This window comes from Manis pentadactyla, chromosome 3, assembly GCF_030020395.1.
Source record: "Manis pentadactyla isolate mManPen7 chromosome 3, mManPen7.hap1, whole genome shotgun sequence".
NCBI lineage: Eukaryota > Metazoa > Chordata > Mammalia > Pholidota > Manidae > Manis > Manis pentadactyla.
Window position 1 is genome coordinate 204,654,403 of NC_080021.1, and position 21,382 is coordinate 204,675,784.

Here is a 21,382-nt window from a genome sequence, read left to right on the forward strand (position 1 = left end):
TAAAGGCTACTTCAAATCTACCAAAAATGGAAATGATGGCAGTCTGCTATGAATTAATCTGTGTGTGTATGGAACCATCTTAGTTCTTAGCAATTACCACTTTATTTCCTTTTAAAACTACCGTTCTGGGGAAACATTAACATCCTGAAAAATCATGTTAGTTTCATTCCTCCATGAAAAGTTGAGAAGGTGAGAATAAACACACCAAAAATCAGGAGAGCTGGGTTCTAGGAGCTTCCAGTCAAGGTGCCAGGGATATACTGATTAAGCATTAATTCAGAATGGCCCTAAGCCAGCTACGCAGTGGTAGAATAATAGTCACCGAGAGTAGGAGGAAGGGGCATGACTACAAATGCCAGTCCAGAAGTCAGAATGCTGCGTGTAAGCCAGTTCCAAAAGTAAAATCATGTTTGGTGACATTTAAATTTCTAGAATGCTTCCCTTAATCAAATTGGGAGGGGGGAAAAAGCAGCCTCTGCTAAAAAACTCCAGGTCAGTGCTAGGATCAGATCTAAGACTACAGGTTTAATTAAATCAACAAACATTCAGTAGCTGTTGAATATGTACTGGGAACTGGGTCTTAAAAAGCTAAGTAAGTTATTTTCTTTGACCTTGAGAGACTTGCCACATAATGGGCCAGAATGATACCTAAGCAACTAATTAGAACACAGTAGAGTAAGTCTATGATGAAGTTAACTACAAGGTGCAAAATGTATAAGATGTAGTCTCCATCCTTTCATGAGTAAAAGACAAGTAAATTTGACTTGTATATTTAGAACCTATGGATTAGCCCAAAGTCTGTTCCCAGTACCAGAGTCACAACAGAAAGCATCTCATTCTCCAATCTGTCACCTTCATGACTCGCCAATACACTATTAAGTAATGGTCTTTCATAATGAATGATCTCAGGATGAGCCAGATAGAGGGTTATCCTCTATTATGTTTTCTATAAACCCAAAAGTAGTGTAATCATGCTGAAATAGAAGGCACTGAGGCCCACCAATGGAGGACACTTTTAGGAGTGTAGAGCATGGCATATTTGACGATTACTTTATACCATCTACAAGGCAGCTGCCTACTTCAACAGCGTGAAGAGCACTTCTTCGCAGAAGTTCTCAAGATTCTGAAGCAGTGGGGCTTCCAGTTCTCCAAGAGCTACTTGGTATAAACTACTGGAGATGCCTTCCCTACCTGACATCTGCAGGGTCTTCCGTGACGAGGACGTCTGTCTTGCAGCTGGCCAGGGGGTTGATGGACAGCTCCACGGGCGGAACCACGAAGCTTTTGCTGACAGGAAGCCAGAGGCCTTGGCCCAAGCTGAAAGTAGACCTGCAATGTAAGAGTTTCCATTGGGGATCTCCCTGAGAAGCAGAGAGAAAACAGAAAAAAGGGGCCCCTCTTCTATCCCTCCTAGGAACCTTTACTACTTCCCCACCTAATTGAGTCCCCTGCATTTTTTGTGTCCAAGACACAGTTTTGGCCAACTTTGCTCGGACTTGGGTGGCCATTTCTTAAATCTGTGAGTCATTTAGTCTATGCATTGCTTTGTATTGTCAGTTTTCTTTTCCTGAGTCCAGGTCCTAACTCCTGGTACACTGTGAGGACAGTTTAAATCTTTAACTGCTTTCCCAAGCAGTCCCAACAGCCAGCTGGAGTTCCATAAGCAACTGCGAAGTCAGCGTGTGTAGTCTGCACAAAGGTCAAGACCACGGACTCTCAATCAGTTTGAACCCAAATCTCATTCCCAGTTCTGCCACTTAGTTTGCTGTAGGTCTTTATCAGCTTGAGTATTGAAGTTTCACACAGGATTTCATGGAGATGGCAGGAAAAGGGTCTATGGTTACAGAATATTTTTAAACTGCTGGACTAGATAATCAGTAATGTCTTCTTCAGTTTAAGTATCTGAATCTGTAGGTCTAGGTGCCAGATAAATGGGAATTAGATTCCCATAGCAACGTGGGCCATGATGATACATTTCCTGCCAGTGGGAGTTACTCTGTCCTCACTGCTGCCTAGAGGCTCACGGGCTCCACCATTAAGGATGCATGACTACGCCTTTCTGTCAAACCCTTCTCCATTCCCTAGCACCATGCCCTAGCAGGATTGCCGACCCACCTGAGAATCTTTTCAGGGGCTTGCTCCCCCGTCACCAGGTCATAGCCCCTCTCAAGGGTAGTGTAAGGCCAAGGTCTGTAGGAAGAAGAGAGGGGAAAGAAAAGGAGATATGAGATTGCATTAGTCAGAAGCAGGTGGGATTCCTTTGTGGACACTGCTTAAGAGGAGCTTTACAGATAACCAGCTTCCATGGATGTAATTACTGAGTAAGACTATTCACATTGTAAAAGACTGTCTCCGTTTCACAGACAGACACAGCACTTTAAAATCTACTTGTCTGCTTTGGACTTTATGGACAAAAACCTGGTTCTCTTCACCAGCACATGTAAGTAAGTGTTCATCGACTACTTAAGAGTTTGAGAGGGTAAGTTACACTTCAGCCTGTGTTCTCTCGAATATTCACCAATGATGTACCTTTAATACCAACATGTGATTCAGTGGGACACAGGATTTACTTCCCACCACGTTTTGCAGGAATACAGCTGTTGCAGAGAAAAAGTCCTCTTTGTGGAGCTGTTTGGGGCCTCCCGTAAGAAAACCAGTCACTGCCTCTGCCCCAGTGTCCTTTGCCACTCACCCTTCGCTCTGTCCCCAGTCACTGCGCACACACAGGTGTCTGTGAACCGGGTCAGGGGCATAGCCTTCATGACAGCTGCACTCTCCTGTAAGAAAAAGGGGAAAAGGGTCCTGTAAACATTGCCTGTCCCAAACCAGCTTCTCCCTTGGTTCCCTTGTTTTCATAGAAAATAAAGTGAACCGCCTAGTTTTAGAAAAGGCCCGTGGGAAGAGGTTGTTCTGGTCAACCTGCCACTGTGATTGTTAAAGAGTTTTTTCATTTGATCCTTCACTCTTATTCACTCAACAAGCCCTGACCACATTCCCTGCCAGTCTCTCTGCTGAGCACTGGGGATGCAGAGGGCAAAGGTGAGACCCAGACACTGACAGGCTCACAGTTTCATGAGGGAGACAGGAAGTGACTAGGTAGCTACAAGTGGAGGCCCTGTTTTGAATATTTAAATTGTGATAAGGTACATTTGCACTGGAAGTATAATCAGACAATGGGATTTTCTCCACCTGAAAGAACAATTCACATTCATCCATAAGCCCCAAATCAAAGGCCACTTCCTCCAAGATACTTTGATTTCATCCTTTGGGAGAATTTGTTTTCACCTAACATTTCCAGATTTTATTTTGCTTTGTTGTTGTCTGTGTTAATTGGTGCTCCCCCCTCTCTCTTCCCATCCACTCCTTTCCCTTCTCATTCCATTCCCGTCCATCTACCTACCATCCATCCATTCATCTATCCATCCATGTGCCCATGCATCATTTTTTCTCTGTCCAAATCTTATGCCTGGTGGCATGAATGTTTGCTAGAACCCACCACTGACTTGAGTATATTCTCCCTTTGGTCAAGTGCCTTTTGGGTGGCCACCACATATCTCCTTTCCTGATCTTTAGATCACATGTCTCAAATCTTCAGAGTTCAGAAACCTGGCAGGGTTTTCAGAAGCTTTCTGTCCTACCCTCTGGCTTTCTTCAGCCCTGCTCCTTAATTATTGGTTTTCCCTAAGGTGTATTTGTGGAATGTTCACAGATGATTTACCAAAAATAGATTCCATAAGTTAAATTTTTGGGAAACAGAATACTGTTCGTGAGAGAGTGGTGTGTAATTCCTCATGGGAAAGACAGGCATGCAGTCTTCCCCAAACGTATTTCACTTTGGGAGGCTTGCTGGGTTAGTGTTCTGTACAACACTCCTTGGGAAGTGCTAGGAGGATCTGCCCTGGCTTACGCCCTGCCTAGAACAGGGTAGATGCCCAACCCAGTGGGCTGAACAAGTAATTATCTGTGATAGTTCATACATTCCAGACGATTGCTGTCAGGCTGTCTTTTTTTCCCTCATCTTCTGCTGATCACACTCACACACTCTTTCAGATGAACCTGAAATTCTTCACTTCTGCAATGATTCTGATTGGCCTGACCCCAAAGTTTCCAAATCGTATTTCTCAAAAATGTACAGTTTGGTAGGGAAGACGTAGAGGCTTTGCCAGCTTTTAGATTTTAACTTTCCTTAAAACTATATTCGCATCTTTTTATTAATGAAAAAGGAAGGCTAAATACTCAGATGTTACAGGTGAGAATTTAGGACACTGGAGAGCATCATCCCATTAACCCCAGTTGCCAGGTAAACTTATTTTAGGCAGGCCCCATTCACAATAAAAACAAAATAAAAAACAAAAAAGCCCATCTCCTGTCATCTTTTGTTCACCACGGAGGATAACAGAACTGAGTCAAGGTGCAAATGATAAGCTCCTGTTCTTTATAACTCCTGTCTCCTGAATCAGGATTTTTTCAACCTTTTGCTACCAAAACATCACTCCTGATTTCAGGATGTTGGTGTTCCTCAAACAACCTTATTGTTTTCACTGATTCACTATAAATGTTAACGCACTTGACCTTATACAAAGCACTTTCAGGGTTAAAGAAAACACTCCAGCTTGGTTTATACATTATAATGCTGCTGAAATCTTTGTACCTCCAGCATTAGCAAGTATCTGGCGAACAGCCTGGGCTTAATAAATAAATGGTGGTTGAACTAAAATGGTAATAAGACAGAACAGGGAGGGGAGAAAGGGTCAGAGAGATGGTATTAAAAATATTCAGAGTTAAGACTGCTGAAAGACAGGAGAGAGAGGTCTACTTTCCCCTCCTCTGGGCACCTGGTAAATAGGAGGGGCTGCCTGCAGGCAGGAGTGCATTCTGTCAATCTTCTGTCCAACAGCACGCCTGGGGTTTCCCACCAAACATGTGTGCTGCAAGTATGTGCAACTTAATGGACCAATGGTTGCCAGAGGTAAGGAAAATGGAGGCAAAGGGCTTAGATCCTTGAAATTTGGGTGAGAATAATTTATCAAAGGGAGGGAGCAGTAGGAATCACTAATAATGTGTTAAAATGCAATAGCCCCTTCATGAAATATTCACTATTTTGAAACATGTCTAATATTAAATATTAAAAGTCCTGGGATTTGTCCTCGAGATTCCCAGGACTGATTTATGATCTGCCACAAACCACAGGCCTCATGATTCATAATGGGAGAAGTTATATGGTTGCCTCTGGTTACCTCTGGCAAAGCGACAGCAAGTCTTGGGGGAGTGGCCAAGGCCGGTCGGGGAAGGGACAGTGGAGGTTTCTGTCTCTCCTAACAATGACCCTGCAGGGCGGGACACAGGCCAGTGTTCCTCCTTTCCTTCCTTTTGGGAAAATTAGGGGGAATGAGAAATCTTTAGGGAGAAAGGATGCTCCTATCTTTTTCTCTTTCTTTCTTGTGGTGTGTGCTTACTAGGCAAATTTCTGCCCCAGAACGGATCATTAATTACTGATGCTCATTATACAACAAATATGTATTTTTGCAAACGAGAGGCATCCACCCTGGAGGCACCCATATGGCTGCCTGGAGAACAGGAAGTAAGGCAGAGGGAAAGTATGAAGGCTGGGCTCCACCCTCACTTTCTCTCTCTAGGTGTGTGTCCTTGGGGAAGTTACTTCATCTTTTGCCGTCTCAGTCTTCTCACCAATAGAATGGGAGTGATGGTAATGCCACTCCCATGGAGCTGTTGTAGGAATACTTTGAAGGAGTGAAGGGTAAAGTGCATGGCTCAGGCAGACAAGGACTGAGATGCTCAATGAATGAACTTCCTCTCTCCCTTTCATTCCCAGATGGCCACTAGGTTCTGGTATATGCTGACATACTAACTCTACATCCACTGTTTAAGTAATTTTCTCCTTCTTGGGCCTTAGTTTCCCCATCTGCAAAATGGAAAGCTGGAGTTGATGTTCATCAGTTCTGAGTGCCGGTGAGTATCCGTCATTGGCATTGCCCTTCCAAATCCCTAACCTTGGTTTTCTGGACACCATTTATTTCAGTCTTAGTGGTGATTACTCTTAGCAGTTGGGCAGGTTTCTTCAGCAGGAGTTCCATCAATGCCGAGGCTATTGGCTTTATTGACTTCTATTTCCCATTTTGCTGGCTCAGCTAACTCTCTACTATTTCAACCAACATTTCCTCTTTGCAAGCTGTAAGCCTGTGTCAGCCAGAGCTGAGGGTTAACCCCTTCCCCGGGTGAGTCCTTTCCTCAATTCTGCCTCTGCATACCCAGGGCAGCCAGGCTGTCAGAGAACAACTCCCCAGCAACACAGGCTCACATGGTTCCCAGGGGCTGATGGTGAAAGCACAAGCCCCCATGGCCCTGGCCTCATACAGATGCTCCTTGAAGGGACTGCACCCATCTTGTTCACCACGATACCCAGCCCCTGCTACATGGTCTGGTACATAAAAAAAGGAGGATATATAGTTCACAATTGTAATGCCTATACCAATTAGATAGGGAAACAATTTTTTTGTTTGTCTGTTTTCCCCCACTAAACTGGGAGTTTCTGGATTGCAGAAACCTTTTCTTAATTATTCCCATACACTAGTAATTAACATAGTGCCTCATAAACGGTAGGCAACTCATTTGTTGAATGAATGAATGAATTAGTGATTGCATAAATATAATTCTCATAAATTCAGGCTGAGTTCATTTATAGTAATGACGGTTCTGCTGAAGACTGGGAGAAACTTTCTTACATCCATGACAGGTTTTTGCCAAGGAAATGGAAAGTGTAAACACAAGTGCTGATGGAATGTCTAAAATAGAATTCTATTTTACATCAGAGCAGGAAAAGCTCTTAAAGATCATCTAGTTCAAATCTTCCCACCACTTTTTTTCAAAAAGGGAAACATAAACTTAGAGAATAAAGACCTTTGGCCAAATCACTACACCAGCCTCTGGGCCAGTCAGGAGTAGAAACCAGGACTTTTGGCTACTACTTCAGCATCCTTTCCACTTCACTAATGATCCCAATATTTCAATACACCAAGCACCATTTTCTAGAAACCTGTGCTTCCCTGTGTATTCCTCTAATAGTTCTGAGTGTCCTATAATGAGAATGTATTACATTTGCAAACACATTTTTTTAAACATAATGAATTTGAAATATCCTTCACAGACTTAAAACATACATTTATATGTGATTGATAATGCAGACCTTGAAAAGGAGTTTAATCTCTTCATTAAAGTGGTTCCCATAAGGGAATTCAATTAAGCAGATTGTCATCAAGTTAGTTACTAGAACTCCGCATTATCAGCTATAGATGAGTTTCATTGGTTTAAAAATATTTACCCTTTATGTCTTTTAGGTCTCATTTATGGAGTTCTCATTTTATGTTACATGTGTTTTCACTTCATAAACTCTTGGGTAAAAACAAAAGAATCCCTCAATTCTGAACAATCTGAGCCTATCTTGTGTGGGGCTCTCCTAAACCACTTCAAAGTGGACAGCGCTTCCACATTAATCATGCAAGGCTGGTGGGCTGTTGAAACAGTTCGGCAGTGAGCCTGGCAATCATCTTGTTTGGGATTCAAATCTTGGATCTGCCATTTAGAATTTGTAAAAACTCGATCAAGTTGCTTCACCTCTCTGAGTTTGTTTCCTGATTTGTAATGAGACTGACATCATTGATCTTCTGGAAAGATCAGTGATGTATCTGAAAAGTCCTCAACACAGTCTTTGGCACATTTCTTCTTGCAGAAAACATCACGGCTGTTTGGCATTTTGTTATTATTGTTCCAGGACAGAAGGGGTCAATTTAGCATCTTGTTTTAGTGGAAAGAAAAAGCATCTAGCGATTTCTAGATGAAGGATGGTCTCAATTTCAAGATATGCCCTTTGCAAAGCTAAAGGGACTCCCAATTCTTTATCTGTAAATTCAGGGTAGTTGGCTTGAATGGAATAATCACCACAGCTGGTTCCCATGTACCCAGAACCAGCAGCACGTCTTGCTTTTGTCTATGGTGCTGCCTACTGAAGGACACTCAGGTCTAGACAAGGGCATCAGCCAGAGGGTGCTGTCTCTTCTGTCCCCGCAGCTCAGAGGAACTCATCACCTGCCCATGCGTGTGCTGGATAAGTGCAAAGCCTTCTTCCCAAGCCTGCCCAGCTGTCTGGCTCCCCTGCTCCCTCCTTGTCATCGTCCTGTGATTCCATTTTCACTTGCTTCCATCTCAGTCATCACTTATCCTCACAGGCTAGGGACACTGGCTGCTGTTCACTTTCCTATTTACTCTTCTTGTCACCGTGGCTTGGAAAGACATCTCCCTGGGGCCTGAGAGCATTTAAAGTGCGTGGCATTCTTCCCTGGACTGACTCAGACCCTGTGGGCCACCCTCTGGGCGTCTTCACTTCTGTGTCACTGCAGCCCAGCTCAGGCCCAGGCACCTGGTTGGGGAGGCATGGGCTGGGCACAACCTTACTGGGGGCCAGCTCTGTGCTAGGAGAGGTAGAAGACAGTGACATGTCATTGCTTACCACACTGTGACTAGTACCAGGAGGAAGATCCTGGTGTCCTCATCTCAGTGATGTATCTGAAAAGTCCTCAACACAGTCTTTGGCACATTGGCACATTTCTTCTTGCAGAAAACATCATAGCTGTTTGGCATTTTGTTATTATTGGAAGCTCAGATTGGACTAGTCAGTCACCCAAGGTCATAGAGTCAGGTCTTTGAAACTTCCACTCACATTGAAATAAAATGATGTGGCTGTTTGTTAAACAGCATTAGTGTAACACAAGCTGTCAAAGCACCTCACACCTATATGAATAATGGTGCTGCCTTCTTCCCAAATCCGGAACTGTAGAAAAATCTCTGACTAGACTCTATTTTTACCCTCAACATTTCAAATGATACCCGAGTCCCATGGATTCTACCTCCTTGCTTTCACTCAGACCCATCTGTTACCCCTGCGGCTGCCCTGGTGCAGGCACTGCACACTATTGATCTGTCTTGCGTTCTCAGAAAGGCACCAAATTTCCATGTGCACTGTTGAAAAAGTCTTATCACTGATGACCTGCTTTCAGTGTCCTCCCTTCCATCAATCTGACTGATGGATGGTTATCTTTTCAAAGAACAGCTGCACCCGTGGCTTCTCTCCAGTCCTCTCCACGGTGTCCAGTTGCTTCCATGACAGCCTTCACATACCCGAGTCTAATGTTCCAAGCCCTTCATGACTGCTCCCCACCCAACCTTCCCAACCTTGTGAATCACTCTTCCTCCCTTGTACCTTTGCTGCTCTAACTTCCTCTGGGTTTACTGGTAAGAACAGAGCCACCTGAGACCTACCTGCTGACTACCCACCCTGATCCCACTCCTTGAGCACAGCAGGGTCTGAGACCTGGAGAGGAGTGTGTTCAACAGGGGAGAGACCAGGGGTTGGGAGGGAGGAGGAGGAGAAGGGAGAAGTAAGTGGTAAAATGATCCTTCTGTAAAGCAATGGGATCGTGTGGGCAGTTTGGGTGGTAGGCAGTGTCAGCAGGGAATGCATTTCACAGCGCTGAGCCCTCTGCCCTCTGCGCAAATCACTCTACTTTTCTAGGCCTCCCCGCTCCCGTCTGTATAATGAGTAGTTAATACTCAGAGATCCCCAAATACCCTTCCAAACCTTGTTCAAATGCCAGTCCTCGATTCTTTCTCTAAATGCTCTGGTCTTGTCTCTTGAGGTCAGCATTTCCCTAGGAATTGTGCAGAAGGCAGGGCAGATGTGGGAGCTGGGAGAATACAGGCTCAGGAGGCAGAGAAACATGACTGGAGGGACGCGACATGAGGATGTCCTCTGGGCCTCCATGAAGTGAGAAAGACTTCATTAGAAGTCTGCTTGGCCGCATGGGCTGTGGGACCTGGGGCACATCCCCACCCTCCCAGGGTCTCACTTTTTCTCTCCAGTGAGGAGGTCAGTCTCAGTGACAGTTAAGCAACTTCTTGTTAGCCTCTCTGATGCCCCGTTTTTCCATACAGAGTTGGAGTGAGACTTCTCAGTCTTGTTCTTCCCAAAGCTTTTCAGGCAAAGTTGGATGCCTGCATTTTAGCTGCCAGCCCCTCATTGCCATCCATCACCATGCCTCTGAGAGAAAGAAAAAAATTAGAGGCTGAAAGGTTCTGGTGGCACAGGCTGGTGACTGGGTCTCATGGAGATCAGAGACCTTAATCAAGGCTACATGGGGATTAACTGGCCCTGGCTCAGCTCCTGTGGGCAGCCCACGTGGAATGGCCCGGGCTCTGAAGGACTGCCAGCCAGGCTACACTAGGGCCCCAGCTTCAGGGTCTCAGCCAGGACAGGCCCTCCCCAGCACTGCATTCCCTCTCTTCCTAGCCTTCTCCATCCCTGAGTGTACCACACACACAATTAGCTACAAATCTGTGTCCAGGAGAAGAGCACGTGGGTAAGAGACTCCCTTAAAATTATGGCTGATTGAGGCTAGAAGCCAGTGAAGAAATCTAACAGCCTGGGACTGCTACAGATGTAGGATTCAATAACTAGGAAGGCTCTTGTCCCCGCTGACCGAGAAGGGACTCCAAACACAGATGCACAGAGCTGGGTTTCACTCCAGAGCTTGTATCATTCAAGCTTCTGAGATCAACCCAGGAGCGGGTGGGGGCCAAGGTCACTGCCTGGTGAAAGGGACAGAGCCCTGGTCTGGGAATCAAAGGGACCTGAGGCTGAACCCTCAGTCTGCCACTTATGACCTGAGCAGCCTGGATACATCACGGTGCTTCTCTGGGTCTCAGTTCCCTCATCAGAAAATGGACACCTTAAACAATTTAGACAATTGTCACAAGGACTGGTGGGAACATACTAAAAGCAATTACCACCTCACCAGACATGGAGGCAGCCTTCAGTAAGTGGAAGCTGTCGTCGTCGTCACCATTATTACTATTACTGCCAGCACGGCTGTCATCGCCAACACTGTTGTCCAGGCTGGGCTCCCTGAGGCCACATGGCCTTCCTGGCTTGGTACCCTTGTCCCGCTTGGCTGCAACTCCTTTCCAGGGCTCCCGGCTATGCTAGTTCCTCCCCACGTAGCTCTTGCCCCATTTCTGGGCCAGACTAACTGATCGTTTTTCTTTCTCTCTCGAGTTCCTCTGTGGCCAGCATGGTGCAGGTGGGGCACAGAGATGAATCCATCCAATCATCTGTCTTCAAGAAGCTGATAAGCCAGTGGGGGTTCCAAGAAGAAAATACGTAATGGACACGATGTGTGATCTGGGCTGAAGAGAGAAGTGTGCGCCACAGGAACCAGAGGAAAGAGCCTCAAACCCTGCCCCAAGGTCAGGGGCACACCAGTGAAGAGGGGAAGTACTATTAATAAGAGGGAATGCTGAGATTTCTAATTGCCAGGTGGTGTTGGAAGTTCTTTATTGCTATTGACTCATATGACCCTCACAATGAGTTCAGGAAGTAAGTCCTATTTTCAACCCCATCTTACAGATGAGGAGACTGAGGCCCAGAGGGATTAAGTACCTTGCTTGCCTAAGGTCACAAAGCTTAGAGTGCCAGAGCCAGGATGGGAGTCTAGCCAGCCTGGCTCCAGAGATAGGGCTGTAGCCCCAGCTGGACAGCCTGTCTCTCAGGTAAAGTAAGAACCTCCAGACAGGGGAACAGATGGGCACTAAGGGAGGTCACAGCGCAAACGGTAAATATGCTGGACCAGCAGAGCCAGAGGGCTTAGCAGGCACTAAGGAGCCCACTCTTGTTCTACAGGTATGGGGAACAGCCCCAGGAGACCCCCATGTCCTCTCTACAAACACAGTCATTCAAAGGCTGAATGCAACCATGGTGCCCAGAAAGGCAGTCTGAAGCAGAGAAGACAGGTGGTGGGGCCAGAACAGGGTTTGAACTCTGCATTTGCCACCCAATGGCTCCATGACTTTGCACAATTTCTTGTCTCTGGACAACTTAGTTTCCTCAGTTCTACAGTGAGGTTGATCAGCCTGCCTCAAGAATGCTCTACCCCCGGACTGGGCTCCATCAACATGGCCTGCTGTTGTGATGGTTATTATTAGGGACCTGGCTGCCTCAGTGTTCTTACCTGACCATAGTTCTTATCCTGGAACCCTCAGTTATAAATTGGGAAAAGGGAAAGGCTAAGAGATGCTGATGGATCTTGTTAAGCAAGCTGTAAAGTCTGATCCACATTTTCACCTCTCATCCACCCAACTGCTCTATGAAGCAGGTGCCAATGTCCTGATTGTGCAGATGAGGAAACTGAAACCCGCAGGAGTGAAAAGTCCTGTCCACACAGCGAGAAAGCCAACAGGGTCAGGATTCAAACTCTGCTCTTCTTGACTCTGGAGTCAGAGCCCCTATACCACGCAAGATGAAGGAGTTCAGTGTGACCAGAGTCTCACTCAAAATGACCCACCGTGATGGCTCTACCTGGCCACCTAGCACACCTCTGTGGGAATTGCCAGGGATGCAGATGAGATCAGGCTATGTGGCTGCCAACGCCAGGGGCCCCGGCAGCTCCACTTCCCCACCAGCCGCTGGCTGGCCTTGCCCAGGTCCCTTCACCTCTCTGAGCCTTTATTCTTCTCCCCGAGATGATGGGGAACATAAGCCCTGTCCTCTCAGGGGGGCAATGAGGATAAAATATATGCTTATTCCACTCAGAACACACGATCATTCATAATGCAGTTGTTCCCTGCTTGCACAAAACCTGAACAGCATAGAGAAATATACAAAGTAAATTAAGCAGAGCAGAATTATTCATTTTGCAAAAGAGTTCTCTGCTCCACAAGAGATGCATTTGTGTTTTCTTTTTCCTCAAGCATCAGCTATCTTTGTGAGTTTAAAATCAAGTTTCATTTATAAAATTAAAGCAAAAAGACTAATGATTTTCCAGATGTTTGCTGAGTACAATGGGCCACATGGATGTGTCCTGCCCACACCATCCACACCATCGAGCGGGGGGTTCTAGGCACACAAAGAGACCTTTGCCTTTGTCTGGTTGGGAATTGGGAGAAAATGAGAGAAGCTGTGGAGAGCATGTGACATCTGCACTCTGTGCCAGAAGGGTCCCTTCCTCAGAGTGACCTCAGCCTCAGCTAGAGGCAGATGGCCAGGGTCACAGCTAGCTTCCCAGGGAAACTGGAGCTGCATTTGCGCTTCCTTCCATCTGGGACATTATATACCGCTTTACATAGTGTGTATGTTCAGCCGAGCCCAGCTAGGTTTCACCTTGCTAGTCTCATGTCTGATTATATCCATCTCCGTGTTCTTGTCCCTTCAACCCCCACTGCTCCTCCTTGTCTCTGTTTCATGGTCCCTCAGCCCCAATCTCTGTCTCTCTGTGAATTTCTCAGTCTTTGTGTTTCAGTCACTGCCTCAGTTTCTCTCTTTGGGTTCTGCTTGTCTTCGCTTTCTGTGTGTGCTCTACATTTCTTACTGTCTGTGTGTCCATCTCTATGCCTCCCTTTCCTTAGAGCATCTGCCGCGAACCAGAACGTGAGTTTGAGTCAGAGGCCCAGGGCCTGCCTTCACTTCCTCACCCACAAAGAGACAAGAAGGACAGTCTCTTCTTAAAGGGGTAATGTGAAGACTGCATCAGAGAGGACTGGCAGGACAGGTCATGGTTCCTGGAGCAAAGAATGGCTTCCCTTCTGGGTTAATTCCATACCCCTCTGCTCTTCTTGCTCCATCATGTTCCTTATTTCCTTTCCCTCTTCTCTCTTCCCTTCCCATCCATCCTGCTCTCCATGCCCCCGTCTGAGGTGCATGCCACAGCCCTCCCCCACCCCCGACTTTCTAGCAGTGATTTAATTGCAGAACGTCTAGGTTCCCATTACTAAGACACACATTCTTTTATAAAACACTTTTACGGTACATTTGCTTGTATATGATGGAGAATCATCATGAATCATTAAAATTAAGCAACATGTGTCCAAGTGGCTTGCACCAGCCTTCACTAGGGAGTCGGGCCTTGCTGCTCTGTCCCTTTTTGGCCATTTGAGAGACTGCAGCCCATTCACGCCATACAGGGTAAGGCCACCTGGCCTAGCCTATTTGCATGGAGCAATTTAAATTCCTGGATGCTCTGTCCTGAGGGCTAGTGTTGGTATGACCAGCACAAAATCCATATACCTCCCCACCCCATCCAGTGAAATTTTAACTTAGAGACCACTTGATACTGTGACCAAAAGGCTGGGACAGACAGATACATACAAACACATGCAACATACACACACACACCCCTCCTATTCAGAGACCTGTAATCATCCACATTGAAATGAAAGCTGCCTTCACTCAAGAGAGAGGAGAAGGGACGGTGTGCTGCAGTGGGTTGTCCCTGTATTTGGTATCAGAAAACTAGAAAAAACTAGTGCTATCGCTAAGTGCTGTGTTTTCAATGGTTTTGTGGAAGCCCCTTCTGCTCAGAAATCTGTCATCAAGCCTGCCATTCCATCGTGATTAAGTCTTTTTGCGGGTTAAGCATTGTCAACACTAGGGGTTCATTTTATCCCTGATTCAATAATTCCCATTTGTTGAACACATGCATTTGCCATATAATGTAGCAGGTACTTCGCACAAATTGCAATTGTCAAAATCACCTACAAAGGTGAATACCTTTTCCTCTGATGAGAAAGAGCAAGAAATTGAGGCTTGGGGAAAATGAAACAATTTGCTCAAAACCACACCAATAGTTAGATTGTAACCCAAGTCTATCTGACTTCAGTGCTTCGACTCTCTCCATTTTGCTGTGACTGCCTCTCTAAAAACACAGCAGAGCCCACCAGGAAGGCAGCTCGATCATGAGCAACCGGAGGACGTTGGCAGCGTCTCTTCTGCCTCCCTCCCTGGTGATGGACTCATTCTTGGGGCTCAGTCGATGTTTGTGAAAGAAAGACATTAACGACAAAGATTATGGGGAACCTGCCATGCCTCCAACGTCCTGCCCTGAAACACATATTTGCATGAATGAGTGGATTTGATTATAAGCCTGGAAGGCAAGTTTGAAAGCCCTCTCGGATGTGGACGCCGCCTTTCCACATTGTAAAAGACTCCTGAAGACACTAGTTCGGGCTGCAGTGGGGGAGTTTACATTCCAAGGATGAAATAGCCTGACAGCTTCAGCTGTTCTTAAAAGGTAGAGAAATCAAGCATCAGCAAGGGAGTCAGGAGACCTCCGCTCTGCCACTAAATAACTTCCTGAGGGACACGGACCCTGCCTGAACTTCCACCTCGCCAGCTGTTGAAGGAGGAGGACGGACTGGATGGTCTGCATGGTCCTTCCCCAGCCCTGGACCTCTTTGCCCTTTGACCCTCCCCACCTGCCCATGCAGGAGAGTCTTCAAAGGCTTCTCAGGAGGAGGGTTGGAGGCCGTGTCGTGAATTAATACTGGTCGTTTCCCAAGTTTAAGGGGACACTGAGGGTTATGCAAGTTCAGGCCTGATGCTGAAGAATGAGTACCTCCTTAGACTTTGTGCCTGAGGATCTTTACCTGCCTCGTATTAGCGCCGGTGCCACTGGGCACAGTGCTCAGCAAAGCTACTCAGCCCATCCTCGCATCACATGTTTGTGTCCCTGTCTCCCTTCTCCTCTCACCGTAGGTCACTGGTGTCTGTTACGGGCTGAATGTTTTTTGTCCCCCTACATTTATATGTCGAAGCCCTAACCCCTAATGGGATGGTATTTGGGGGTGGGACCCATGGGAGGTCATGTGGCTGTGGGAGTGGGACCTCATGACAGGATCAGTGGTCTTAGAGGAGGTGGAGGGGAGAGAGACCACACTCCCTCTCTGTACACACACACCAAGGAAAGGCCCTGTGGGGACACAGGGAGGAGTTGAGAAGTTGGCCAACAAGCCAGGAACCAACTCAGTGGTATCTCGAAGCTGGACTTCCCAGTTTCAAGCAGTGCGAGAAATAAGTTCTTGTTGCTTAAGCCACCCAGTCTATGATAATTTGTCATGACAGCCCAAGCAGACCGGACAGGATCCTCCTCTCTGTGGTCCTTTCTTTAGGGACAGTGTGAAAGCAGTCCTGGAGTTTATCTGTAAGTAGGGGACATAGCACCTGGATTCTTCATTTCTGATGTCAAAGTACAAAACCAACTCATCTGACAGAAGGCTCCAAGGGGCAGAGATGGAAACTTCCGTTGCTCACTCTCCCCAGTACTGGGCACAATGCCGGGCACATGATTGGTGCTCACCAAATAACTGCAATGAAGGAAATGCAGTATCTGGATCCTAATCACTTCTCCCCTCCCCCACAGCGACGGCCCTGGCCCAAGCCACCGTCATCCCTGGCCTGGATTATCACAGTAGTCTGTTAAGTGGCCTTCTTGCTACCACTCCTGTCTCTGTTCTTTTATATTTTTTCTCAATAGAGTGGTCAGAGTGATCCTCTTAAAATAGAAGTTAGATGACAGCAGTCCTTAGCTCAGAATTCTGCTGCAGCCTCAGGTTTCCCAGTGACTATAAAAGTTATATTTACACGATACAATAGGCTCTTACATGTGCAATAGCATTAGGTCTTAAAAAAAGCCAATGTATATAACTTAATTAAAAAGTACTTTATTGCTAAAAAAAATGCTAACCGTTACCTGAGCTTTCAGTGAGTCATAATCACTGACTGCAAATCACCGTAACAGCAATAATAAAAAAGTTTAAAATATTGCAAGATATACCAAAATGTGACACAGAGATAGGAAATACGCAAATGTGGTTGGAAAAATGGCACCAATAGACTTGCTTAACACAGGGTTGCCACACACCCTCCATTTATAAAAATATACAATATCTAAAAAGCACAATTAAGCCAAGGGCAATAAAATGAGGTATGCTTGTAGTAGGACATATAGCATTTTTAGAGACCCCAATGTATTTTCATTTTAAACTATTGAACACAGTTAAATATAGCCTCTAATTTAAGTGCCAATAGGTAGTATTTTTGATGATGAAATCTAGTCTTAAATGCTGAGAGTTCTCCTACTTTTTGGTACCTTTGCCCCAGAGATAATAATCAGAGATACCATAAGTCACCTTCCTATATGCAGTGTTATGAGACTTCAGATTTCTCACAACCTCTTTCTTTTAAGTTCAGAAGCACAGGTTGCCATGGATTTTCAGTGGGGCTGGCAAGTTCCCAATAAGGAAAAGTTCTCACGGTCTCTTTTGTAGCCCATTCTAACCTTCCTGTCCTTCCTAGTTCAAACAGTCAGTCCTGTTGCTTGCTGTTGTGGACTCTCTGAAATTTTATGACCTCCTCTTTGACACAGATTGTCTCTTTTCACAGGACCGCAACCCTCTTCTACAACATAACATTTTATGACACATTTAAATCAACTACAGTGAGACTCCCAAACAGAGATATAAAACAGTTTCCCTGCAACTCATAAATGCTGTCACCGTTTCACCTCTCAATTCTGCATTTTTCCCTTGTCCCCAGTCAAATTGGGCCCTTTCATTTTTTCAAGTCAACTTATTCTTTAAATTCTTTGTCCAAAGGACTCATGTCTGCCTCTGAGAATTTTCTGCAAATACCTATCAAAGAGCAAATGCTGGAATGCCTCTCGTCTCAGTGCTAAACAAATGCCTCGCATATTGACTCCTTAACACAGTAGTTTGACACTCAGTCTGGGTCCAAATCCCAGCTGTGATACTTAGTAAATACATGACCTTATGAATGCCAAGCAACTACATTAAGACACAGGTTCTTGTATGGCAGATGGAGGCAACAAGAACTACATAGGGGTGTTATGAAGACTAAGATAGTTATATGAAATCACAACATGATGTCTGATGCTCAACAAGTGCACAATAAATTACAGATGCTGTTGTTACTCCAGTATTCATGTACCTCTTCATGTCTCACCAAAACTCCACCATATCTCTCTTAATGGCAAGGTACAGATGGTCATTGTCCAACACCCCATCTGCTATATCTACAGAGTGAATCTCCATCAAATTGATCAATCTGATGAAATAAATCATCTTCTATTATTAACACTCCTTTCATGGAATTTAAGCAGAAAAACTTTGGTTTGTTTTTTTGTTGTTGTTTGAACAGCTTTTGTTGGGAATGATTTTGAAATGTTTGATTCCATTATCTTGCATGTCTGAATAATAAGGCAGGGGGTTTATTAACTGACAACCCATTTAAATAAGTTTTGTTTAATTCAGGTTTTCTAGTAAAGTTCAGGACCAAGGAATGGTAAGGTAGAGAACATTATGGATTCTGAAGGTCAGAATGAATCACTTCATGGAGGACTGATTTTTCCAGTTGAGGTCCATTGGAGTACCAGCATAGTTGTACATAGGCTAATCCTAAACAGATAAAGGATAGAACTTGCTTTATTTGATTTCAGGAAAGACGAGTGGCACCCAGCTCAAGGAAAAAGGAGAATCTGAGAAAAGAGTTACCTGTTTTATATAAAAGTCTTTCACAAAAACACACTTACCCAAAATACTATTGTCAGGACCCTAAGGACTCTCCATCATCCTGACACCAGAAAACTTGTTACTCTGTCTCTCTCTCTCTCTCTCATTCATTCATTCATTCATTCATTCAAGAAATGATGTGTTAATGCAGGAACTGTTTCAGTTCCTTAGACTCAGCAATAAACAAGATGAGCAAAGGCCAAGTCTTTCGAAACTTAGGCACTCATACACAAATCTCTCCTCTCTGGTCTGCCAGAAGGCTGACTCTCTCAGATAAATTTCAGTTTATTTAATGGCACATCTCACCTATTCACTATCCAACTTAAACTCTACATATCTGCTGCATCACCTAGAAACACTCCCCCCATGTTATAATCTCCTTCAACACAGGGACGTTTTCCATCTGAATTCTTGGACTTTATAACTTCATGAAGTCCTTGTGTCCCTTTTAACATTAATAACACACAGTTGAGCAAACAATGGAAACAATCTATAAGCATTAGAAATAGTTATCACAATATAAGACATATATAAGATAGAGCTATACATGCTGTATTCTCATTTCATATCCAAATGCAAATGAAAAATGGCTGCTGAAGACATGAAAATAAACTGGATATGATAGCAAACATGACTGAAGTTCATACCAATTTGAAAAGAAAATTCAATCTTCTCTAAACGCCATTTACAAATTGTTTCAATCATATTTATGCTCCAAGTTATTAGTGCTTAAAAGGTCATAGAAACATGAATTTGGGCTGGAAAATATCTTAGGAATTATTCAGGGTTGCAATTCGTGTCTTGACACTACCTTATTGGCTGACGCTGGGCAACCTGCTTAGCCTCAGTGGCCCTCAGTCTCCTCATTAGATAAAACTAGATGATCGCTAGGGCCCTTCAGTGAATAAAAGTATGGTTTCACTGACCTCTTTGTTGAAGAAAAGGAATATGAAGTTCACTGTGTGCGGCATACCAAATGGCAAATCTGTGGCAAGCTGGCACTAGGATTGAAAGCCTGTCACTTTTTTCATTGCACAAGTTTAAAAGTCACACAAGTACTAAAAGAAAGGCCAGCAGATAGGAATTCCCAGGTTACAGTAAGTTTCCCTATTAGGTGGCCAGTTCCTATTGAGCAGGAACTATATTTTATTTTCTTCTCACAGACTCTAACACAGTTGTGTACTGCTGGATTAAAGGTGTCTCATTTACTAAATTAATTGAAATATTTATTGAATTAGGTGAAGGTACTAGTGACGGCATGACTGATTGTAAGAATAACAGTAGATGCTATGTGTTGAGTGCCCACTATATATTAGTTACTACTAATTACATTCAATGTCATGTTTTTCATCTCATTCTCACAACCTTACAAAACAGGAATTATTCTCCTTATTTTTACATACATCAGAAGTGAATCTTCACTATGTAAAATGACTTGCCCAATGCCCTATGACCAGTAAGCAGAGAAGCAAGGATTTGAATCTGGTTCTGACTCCAAATGATATTCTACTTTAACTCCGGTTCACTAAATGCTTGAATGAGTAAATAGATGAATGAATGAGTGATTAAAGGAACTAGTGTTCTGCTGTTACTCACTTCACGTAGTTTGAGGCCATATTGTCAAAGATTATGTATATGTAATTTAGCATGACACCACACATGAGCAGAACTTTAATAAAGCTCTTTTACATGAAGATATACTTATGATGATATTCTTCAGAGTCGAAGCCTGATCATTTGGCCTGTTTGATGCTACACTTTATGGGACTATAGCTAGCAGTCCTTGAATGTTCACTTTCTATCTTTAGAGAGATGAAAAGTTATGGCAGTCTATTCTGGGAAGAAACAATGCCATCCTCTGGCAACATTTCCAAGCCTTGTCTAAGTCTTCACGGAGGCCCTTGGTCCTGGATTGATTTGTTCTCATCCCGTCTACTGTTAGGATGGTACATGTTTCATGATGGGCTTTCCAAAGGAAATAAGCCATGATTTGTAACACTGACCATTTTGTTGGTATAAATACCCTCACGTAGCCAATTTCCAAGCAATTTATGCCATCTAACTGAACAAACAGTTGGGAAGATATGAAAACAATCAACTCTCATGAGTTCATACAAGCCAGCTCCAGCACATCACAGGTCCAGTTCCATAATCAACCATGTGGGTGGTACTAATTGTTGAAATCCCTGGAAAAATACTCCTGATCTGGGCTGTGGGCACACAGCCAGGAGTACATGGCCAGGTCATCTATGCAACATGGAAATTCTATATTCTTCAGCAGCACTAATCTCCCCATTATCTTCCTCCTTCCTGATCCGTTGGGAGAAATCACCTTCTCACTGATACATCCAATAAAGCTTTAAAGCATGATGAACAACACTTGGACTCCAAGACTTTGCTCAGTCCCGCAGACCCCACCAACAGAAAGAAGGATTTATTTAAGGGAGACTATGCCACTTTTGACAGGTCTAAGACCTGAATATGTACAGGGTTTGGGGGTTTAGTCTTTCCATGGCTCCCCCCAAAATCAAATTCCTAATGGAAGGCAAAAGAGGGGAGGCGCCATTCTTTCCTTGTATACTTAGATGTACCCCAAAGAAACCGGACAGATGTGAAGGGCAGTTCTCCTTTTTCAGTGGGCAGCATTGTCTTACTAAACCGCTTGGGATTCTCAGATTCTTCAGATCCTTACCTTTCTATGGGTTCTCCTCATCTTACCTTTCCAACTCCATCCCTGCCACTCCCCTACGTCTCTTCCTTACATACACCATGTTCTCCATATGCAGCTCCACTACACTGCTCGCTGGCTCCTGGCATCATTCTCAACTTTCTTCATCTTTACTTCAATCATGAAGATCCCTCTGCAAAAGCACCTTCCCACTCTTCCTCCCTACCGATTCTACAAGGCTCAGCTAAAAGGTCATCCTTTCCATGACGTATCTCCTGAAAAGCCCCA

The 21,382-nt window shown here is 44.6% G+C and overlaps 1 protein-coding gene across 4 annotated transcripts in view; it reads right to left on the reverse strand.

The window, feature by feature from the left end:
- ASTN2 (astrotactin 2) overlaps positions 1-21,382 on the reverse strand; it is an 821,466-nt gene that overhangs the window by 438,767 nt on the left and 361,317 nt on the right. For 2 of the 4 annotated variants that reach the window (XM_036915513.2, XM_057498978.1), the window contains exons 8-10: positions 2,693-2,777; positions 2,116-2,190; positions 1,192-1,317 (exon numbers count right to left, since the gene is read on the reverse strand). In XM_036915513.2, the coding sequence (XP_036771408.2) occupies positions 1,192-1,317; positions 2,116-2,190; positions 2,693-2,777 (286 nt within the window). Of the gene's footprint in view, positions 1-1,191; positions 1,330-2,115; positions 2,191-2,692; positions 2,778-21,382 lie in introns of all 4 variants that reach the window. The other 2 variants (XM_036915512.2, XM_036915510.2) reach the window with 1 other exon arrangement.